An 8,842-nucleotide genomic window follows, 5' to 3' on the forward strand; every position below is an offset into this window, starting at 1 on the left:
CTGTATTTCCCGCGAACTCCATCCATCAGCCACATCTTCGGCCAACTTCACTTCGAATTCTCATAAATAATTGATTAACTCAAATTTTTAAGACACAGAAATAAGTGGTATTTTTTTGGAAAAATAATAATTTTTTTATTTATAATAAAAAAATCCTGGTTAAATATGACTTATTTTTGAAAACGATGATAATGATTTCTACTGATGCCAGAGATGTTGAAGAAGTCATACTAGTTATTTGTGTACTTTTGTGTACTCCTACGTACTCTTAGGCTGCGTTTGTTTTCGCGTTTGTTTTCGAGAATAGGACAAGACAAGACATTGAGAATAAGATAGGACAAGACACTGATGGACAGAGACACAAAATTTTGTGTTCTTGTATTTTGTTTGGTGATAAACTAGAACAAATTATGAAAATTCAATTTATTCTCATTTTTTCATTCAAAAAATTTGAGATGAAAAATATAATAATAAAAAATATAATTATGAAAAATTAACAAGAATAATGAAAGAAAAAATAAAAAATAAGTTGTGTCCCTTGTTAGTGTCTCTGTGTCCTTCCCGTCAGAATGGACACAAAATATACACTAATTCAGTGTCTCTGGACACATTGTCTCTGTCCATGTCTCCTCTGCCAAATACGATTTTGTGTGTATGTGTCCTGTGTCCGTAAATAAACGCAGGATGATAATAGTTTAGAAATTTAAATTTCGTTCTCAACTATGTGTTAGAGAGAATTTGGGTAAAGTTGGCTGGGATACAGCAAACTCATTCTAAAAAGGTAAAATCGCCCCAAAGAGAAAAGGTTATTTTTGACCGGGATATTTTTCGTGCAGCCTTTAAAAAGTATTCTTAACGCCCTGACAAAACTTCAGGCAAAACTCAAGAGCCAACGCTGATATGTGAAAATTTGGGTCCTCCATTGCAATCGCTGGAGCCGACCAGCGTGGCCTATTCTGTTCGACATGCTCAGCGAAATTACTGTAGATGTCGAATTTCGACGCAGTTTTTCCCAAGCACCTTTCGAATAAACGAGATCATTGCGTCGACGAAATTTGGCCAAGGCACACATGCTGTCCGTCCATACCTGGACAGGTGCCCGTGCAGGCCGGGTCTATGCCTAGCCCAGGCACCCCCGCGGCCCAGTCGCGGTCGTTGCCCGGTCTCCGTTTCACGGGCCTTGGCCTGCCTCGAAAAACCCCGGCTTTTCCTGGGGAATAGTTATGGCCTTGAGTCGAGAACTTCTTAACTTGTAAAATTTTTTAAAGGGAGGGACGAATCGAAGCGATAAGGACTGAATCTCAGTGGATCGTGGCAGCAAGGCCACTCTGCCACTTACAATACTCCATCGCATATTTAAGTCGTCTGCAAAAGATTCTACCCGCCATGCGTTCGTAAAAGTTGAAATCATTTATTTTTGAAAATAATTTTTTTTATTTATTTTGAGAAAAAAAATCCATTCTAAGGATTGTGATGATGTTCTATCATTCTTATTTTGAAATAGATGTCCTATTTTGTAATAGTGTAATGATACTCCATCTTTTGAAACCTTGTATTCAATATGAAATCAAACTCATTAACACAGAAAATTGTAATTTAATACAATTCAAGAGCAATGCAAGTATCTATCCATTATCAAAGGAAAACTTGTAACACTTCTCCACATAAGCCTAAATCATTTTACATAAACTAGCAGAAGTAGCAAAGCTATTAACATATCTTTTAACAATGGTGAACATACAACATTAACCCCAAAGAAAAGGCATATCATTCTATTACTACTGAAATGCCTTCAGAGGATCATTAGGATTGATATCAGCTATTAGAGGGAGTTCAGCTGTCATTGATTCAACACTCACGCCTTCATCTCTCAGCTTCGCCACCACTTCGTCGAAAACAACTTGATTCCCTTTTTTAGTGAGATGCAAACCGTCGCTGCATGTCAGTTATGAAAATCATGTATCCATTCCAAACTCCGGTTATTTCTCACAGGCAAAAAAATCTTAGTGTTTGCAGCATAAGCATATTAAAGTAGTTATGATCCAAAATGTGATATTTACATGAAACTTTCTCTGTTCTTCACCTTCCTATATATGGAGCTTATTAAATTTTCAGTAGTCTTCAATTTACATCTTTGACCAAAGCATACCTTTCAAATAATTATATTCTGCACAAGTTTAAAGGTTCTATACATTGCTATAATGACTGATGACTACTCCGTCAATAGCATCATCACATTCATTAGCATGCTTAAAAAGGAATAAATGATAGCTATTTCGCTATTTTAATATTGCACATTAGTGACAAGGACCAATTCTGCTAAAAAATAGTTGAGAGATAATTTGGTTTTGATGTATGGACAATTTATAAGCATCCTCACCTTATAGCCCTATACCATTTTCCTATAGAGAGTTTGACATTATGTAATACAACACCCTACAAAAAACCACTCTTTGGGCTTGAAGCACAGGGTAATGTGCATCGAGAATGAGAGCGGCATGGATCAAATTCCTCATAGGCAAAGGCTATACCTTAGATATTCTTTCTTCCAGTCGGGGCACTGCTGCATTTTGGTCCAGAGATCAATCACAGGGACTCCACATTCTGCAGCCACAGCAGTGCATGCTTTAGCATACTCGCCAGCAGCTTCGTTTGTCCTCTCAGGAAGACCCTGTGGGTTGTCTGTATATGGATATCTGCAAAAGATATTTTGCGAATCATCAACTTTAAATCTCTGTCAATATCTCCAAAATTCTATAGGTGGATAGAAGGAAAGAGGGGAAAAAAAACCATACTGAAGACGTGCAACTTCGTCAATTGGAGGAGGCGTTATGAGTAGAACAATTGCTTTTGGCCATAGCTTCTGAAATTTGAAGAAAGATTTCACGACATCTAGATAGTAAGCAATGGTGAGAAGGAAAGCAAAATCAAATTCAGGGAAAACACAAGATGAAATGGAATCTCCTCCATCATAAGGCTCATGTTACATGTAGTCCTTTCATGTTTTCCTATATTGAAAGCAGTTCCAAAGTTAAAATTGATGTGCTCAGATGGTGATTGAGCTTGTAATTTATTATTGGTTTCACGCCAAGAGCAAATAATGACTTACAAAAAGGTTTTCTTAAAATCAGAACCCAACACTGAAAACATAATAGATATATTGGTTATGCTAAATGTTACATCCTAGATAGTCCAAAAAACAAGAAGGTTAATATGGATGCATCAAATGTTATTCATAAGTATGAACTAGCACAAACTAAAATAGGGGCTGGGAAAAATAAACATTTCATCTTATTTAGAAAATTTATATGTCACAATCAACTTTTTGAGCCTTAGCCTTTTAAAGGGTGTTGGAAGAAAAACGCTACTAGCACCTACTTTTGTCTAATTCATTGCTTGTTAGATTATTTTTACTGATAAATTCATGTCCCATGATATCATAAATATAGTCCATTATCCATATTCCCGAACATAATTATATCTTCACACTAAAATGAAAGTAGCCCAACATAAGCGTCAGCATTCATTAGCACAAGTCTTAATCCTTAAGGAGCCACCACTCTTTCCACACCTAAAGTGACTTTTGGTCTCTTCCAAAATCTTATCTTGCTTCACTCCCAGCAAGGCAACAAGCAAGTATTGAAATCTATGGTCCCTTTTCTCCATGTCCCTTATTTTCCATTGGCAAAAAATTCCTTTTTCTCAGTTGCCATTTTTCAAAGATAAAAAAGAAAAGAAAATTGCCACTGTGGAATTAAGAGAACTGACAAGGGATCATACGGAAAGTGACAAATGATTTTAGTCCAACGTGGAAACAGCTAGGAAACCACATCCACATAATGTAGACAAGTTAACTCGAATAAAGGTCTTAGCACAAGGTTCATCAAGCAACATATATGCATGGGCACTGTGAAAACAACAATCCCTGAAAGCCTCCTACACTCTAGACCAAAAATGATTATCAAAAACTCCTTAAAAGTAAGAACCTTTACAAACTCCACTACCATAGAAAGCAATGCCTATCTATTTAGATTTTATTAAATTAAATTGTCAATCCCGCTCATAACTCACTTAACCCCTTTTTCAAACTTTGAATTTAACAAGGTGTATAAGTGCACCAAATTAATGTGTAAATAGAATTTTTGTGTATTTTTGCAAGTCTGTCATGGACAAGTGGGAAATAGAAACAGCGACAGCCACTGCATGTGTTTGTTGTTTGACCCTACAAGCCACAGTCATCAACAATTTTTAAAAGGGTCCCCCACAACCCATCTTTGACTAACCAGACTAAGAAACAGCCATCATTAACACTCAAACCCCACAAATGACAAATGATTAATCCTTTTTGCTGTATATGCATTGGAGTAGTGTTGGCTCCAAAGCATGCATCAAAATCAGTGGGTCAAAACTCAAAACTACTAAAAGCCTTTTCTGTCACTCAAAACACAGTGTCCTCTTTTTCTATTTTCTATTTTTTCCCCTTTTTTTCTTTTGGGTTTCAACACCGCCTAACTTTTGCTTAATCATTTGGAAGTTTGTTGCAAAAAACAAAGTCACAAACACACACAAGGCATGCCTACCTTGAAGAAGGAGACAATGGAGTGAAGGTTGTGCTTGTATTCATTGAGAGGCACGTGCTGAAAACCAGAACACCTATCTGGAAGGGTAGCATCGTTAGCACCAAAGAAAACAGTGACAGCAGCAACCGGTGCACCACCATCTCCTTGTGGTGGTGGGGCTTCAGGGAAAACCTTCTCCAACACCTTCAACGCCCACCTAGTGTTGTAGCCGCTATACCCTCTCAGCACCACATCTACCTGAAGAATACAAAACAAAACATCACCATCGTCGACAACCCCATTCTCAAAAGCTTCAAACTTTACATGTGAAAAGACCTACAAAAAGCTAAGCTTTTATATGTATATATCATGAATGGTCAACCCCATTAATAGGAAGATTCAAACTTTGATAAGCTAAGAAGAAGAAGATGAAGATGAAAGATGAATACCATGCGGCAGAAATGGTTGGCAAGAGTGGCACCCCATCCACCTTCAGTGAATGACTCCTCGGTGATTGAATCACCCAACAGATAAATCCTTGGCCTCATGTCACAAGCACGATGATCAAGTGTTTAATTACTAATAAACGAATCTGAATCTAGATTCGATACAAATCCACAAGTCTCTCTCTCACTCAGTGACTTGTTGCTGCCTAAATAATTGAGCTGGCCTTATTATTTTATTATTATTTGGTTTATTTTTGTTTTATAATTGGGTGTAGCGGAAAAGTGAAGTGCAAATGAAATGGAAGGGTGGGATCTAAAAGGGGCCAGTGAGAGAAGAAAAAGGCACACACGCATGGAGCGACACTGATTTCATGGGGACAAAATCACTTTTCGCTACTACACTACTACTAGTAGCGTGCCAACCAAAGTGCCATTTTTTTTTTTTGGTGACTATTTGCTAAACTCCAAAGTATTTTATTAGATAAATAATAATTTTTATAAATAATGTGAATAATAAATTTTATAATTGATTTAATAAAATAAAAAAAAAATATTTTTAAATTATTTTTTAAACTTTAATATTATGATAATTATTTGTATATCTAGTGAATTGAACATTTAGTTATTGTTAACTGTGCACGAGTAAATCGAATAAAAAAAATAATCATTCAATTAAAAATAATTAACATAATCATCTGTATACTTATTATTTACATTGGTTAGTATTCTCATTGTCTATCTATACTTTTTCATTCTAAAATTCACATTTAACAACAACAAATAATAAAAACAAGAAAAATGACAATGTGAACCATCAAAATTTATTATTTTTGTTATTATTTAATTATTAATTCAATTTTTCAATGTAATTTTTTAATTTAATTATTTAATAATATTTTTTATTTTATATTTTAAATATTAATAATTACTTAATAACCAAAAATAATAAATTTTGATGATACTTTAACATTTTCCTAAAAACAATAAAATACTTCGCAAAAAAATAATATTGTAAATCGTCAAAACATGCCTAATTAAATATATTAAATTATCTAATAATTTATAATATTATATTTATGTAAAGATGTCCTTATAAAAAAATTCACCTATAAAAATAATAGTTATTCTCGTAAAGATATTTTTATATAAAAATAATATTATAAATTATTAAATAATTTAATATATTTAACTAAATTATTTAATCATTTGTAGTATTATTTTCAAATAAAATGTCTTTATTAACAATTATACTATCAAAATTTATAAAATTTAGCTATTATATCTCTTAAACATACGTATTAAAATTATTATTAAGTTTAATTTTAATAGACTTACATCTAACACATTCATTTTTTAATTATTATTTATACTGTCAATATAAAAAAAAATTTTGTTAATATGGTATTATATAATTAAATATATATATATAACTATTTTTAAAATATATTTAAAACTCAACTTTATATCTTTTTGTATAAATTTTTTTTTTATATTTACCTATTAAAAGTTTTAGGTGCCAAAAAATTTAATCATCACTATTTTGAGTTAAATCTTAAAGTGGTTTCTAAAATTATACTCAAACCTCATAGTGCCCTCTCAGATTAATAGTTACCCATATTCATCCTTAAAATTGCACTATAAAATTCAGAGTCGTCCTTCAGACAATATTCATCAATTAAACACCATTAGAAAGTTGATGTAAACAGATTTCTAACATGCTGGTAAGCTTAAATGACGTAGTATTTGGTTTGGCGCTTAAATTGTGCCCGACGATGTTTCATTTGTGTAAGTACATTAACCCTTTCTTAATTCAACATTTTCTCTTCCTCCCAAAATATAAATAGAGATATTTTTTTCTCCTAATTACTCTTTAATAGCGTTGCTCTGAGATATCAAGAGCCCTCCTGCAAATACCATCATAGATGGTTTCATTGTCCAAAAAGCACAGTAACATTAATGTGCTCGAAGAGAGAATGACTAGAAAGAACACTATTGTATGGCTCTACAACAACCGTCCAAATCTGAAATTAGAAACTAGAAAGGGAAAAACAACATTGTTAATTTTAGACAAAGCAAATCCTAAAGTAGCAATTAGAGAATAGAACACGTGAGGTGAATTCTTGAACAATAAATCTTCAAGTTATACCTGACGGGAAGGGTAAATGGTGAAGTCAAGCTTGGACTTCTTGCCGTAATCGACGGAGAGGCGCTCAAGGAGGAGGGAGCTGAGGTTTGAGCCAGTACCGCTACCAGTGTTGAAAACGAGGAAGGCCTGGAGGCTGGTGCAGTTGTTGGCGGGCTTGCAAACGTGATCAAAGCAAAAGTTGACGATCTCCTTGTTGACGATATAGTGTCCCTTGGTAAAGTTGTTTGATGTGTCCTCCTTGCCAGAGATAAGCTGCTCTAGGTGAAAGAGCTGGTGGTAGGTGCCGGCTCTGACCCGTTGATGACGGTTGGTTCCAGATCGACGAAGATAGCATGAGGAATGTGCTTGCTGGGTCTTGTTTCGCTGAAGAAAGTGTTAAATGCATCATGCGCCACTTAAAAAGAAGTGTCACTGGTAGTTACAGAAATCAGATTGAAGAATTAAAAAATTGATAAATCGAAAAATGGAATTGGAATTGAAATTGAAATTGAAATTTAGTTAGTTAGTTATCTAGGCATCATTCCATCAAACTGGATACCATTGATAGAGAAAGACTTCATCATCGTCATCATTCTTTCTCCTAGTGAAGAATAGCTAAGAAGAGAAGGTCTGATGCAAATTTGGGGCTTAAGATTTTTAAAATTGGTCCACGAACTAAATTGTCATAGAAAAATTTTGTCCTCTACATCAACTAGCTGTTATCTTGCCAATGTGTCAGAAATGCTTTTATAAGGTGTAAATAAAAAAAATTTTTCGACAAAAAAATTGCAAGTTGCAAAAATATTTTTGTACTATTATTTTTTTGACAAAATTTTATTGCAAATACCAAAAAATAAATAACATCAACCGTATCACTGTAAATTCTCCGATCTCACCATAACCCTATATTTCAAAGATTCCATCCAAAAAAAATAAATAAATAAAAAGTGGATATATATATATATATATATATATATATATATATATATATATATATATATATATAAAAGTAAGTAATTAAGTGTTGAAAATTTATTTGTCTAGCTTATATATTTATATCCTACTAGAAAGGTACTTTTTAGGGAGAATACCAATGAATGCTAGAAAAGATTGTTGGGATCCGGAGGAGCATTCCACTATATATGCTGTGGAGTATCTTGTTGGAGATGAATTGATGTGTTCACTATTTTCTGATTGCTAGAAAAATCAAAAGGCACGTGAAGTCGTGAAGGACTACAAGTTCATTTTAATTTTGTTTTTCTTATTCACTACTACAGTATTTGAAATTTTGGATGGTAATATTTTTCTAATGTCTGTTACAATCGGCTGTTTTGCTAGTTATAACGTTGTTTGTTTCTGGTCAAGGCAACGCAAACAGATAGGTTGTACATGTATCGGATTGGATCGGATCGAATATAACTTATAATTATATTCTATCTGCACTATATTTATCAGATCGAATCAGATACGATATCCGAATTTTTTTTAAGTTAGATCCGATCCGATTCGATCCGCTTGGATCAAATTCAAAAAAATTGTTTTAAGATTTTTTTTAGTTCTAGAAAATCTATTTTTTCACTTATTTAAGCCTAATTACTCCTAAATTATTATCAATAAAAGTTATCTTGAATAACAAAAAAAATAATAACAGAAGATCTAAATTTAATTATTCTAAGTTAAAGTACAACGTATAAAATTAAAAACAAGATATT

At 33.3% G+C, this 8,842-nt stretch overlaps 1 protein-coding gene and 1 pseudogene across 2 annotated transcripts; both read right to left on the reverse strand.

Moving 5' to 3' along the window:
* Positions 1 to 1,540: 1,540 nt before the first annotated feature.
* LOC112791547 (GDSL esterase/lipase At5g45920) lies at positions 1,541 to 5,441 on the reverse strand. Of its 2 annotated transcripts, none has more exons than XM_025834419.3 (5): positions 5,009 to 5,441; positions 4,581 to 4,817; positions 2,796 to 2,863; positions 2,532 to 2,696; positions 1,541 to 1,935 (listed from the first exon to the last, which is right to left on the reverse strand). In XM_025834419.3, exons 1-5 carry the CDS (start codon positions 5,105 to 5,107, stop codon positions 1,779 to 1,781), a joined length of 726 nt encoding a protein of 241 aa, XP_025690204.1. In that variant the 5' UTR covers positions 5,108 to 5,441; the 3' UTR covers positions 1,541 to 1,778. The 2 variants fall into 2 exon arrangements, with proteins under 2 accessions (XP_025690204.1, XP_025690203.1); XM_025834418.3 differs by having other exon boundaries at positions 4,581 to 4,895; positions 5,009 to 5,243.
* Positions 5,442 to 6,933: 1,492 nt separating this feature from the next.
* On the reverse strand, positions 6,934 to 7,720 carry LOC112782452 (tubulin alpha-3 chain-like; annotated as a pseudogene).
* Positions 7,721 to 8,842: the final 1,122 nt, after the last annotated feature.

Source organism: Arachis hypogaea, chromosome 3, assembly GCF_003086295.3.
Source record: "Arachis hypogaea cultivar Tifrunner chromosome 3, arahy.Tifrunner.gnm2.J5K5, whole genome shotgun sequence".
Classification (NCBI taxonomy): domain Eukaryota; kingdom Viridiplantae; phylum Streptophyta; class Magnoliopsida; order Fabales; family Fabaceae; genus Arachis; species Arachis hypogaea.

Bases quoted from the DNA above. Each gene is read 5' to 3' on its own strand.
- LOC112791547 (XM_025834418.3), bottom strand. From the start codon at position 5,107: ATGAGGCCAAGGATTTATCTGTTGGGTGATTCAATCACCGAGGAGTCA. The intron at 2,697-2,795 runs GTATGGTTTTTT...TATCTTTTGCAG, and splicing joins GACGAAGTTGCACGTCTTCA to ATATCCATATACAGACAACC. The intron at 1,936-2,531 runs GTATAGCCTTTG...ACTGACATGCAG, and splicing joins TGGAAGAAAGAATATCTAAG to CGACGGTTTGCATCTCACTA.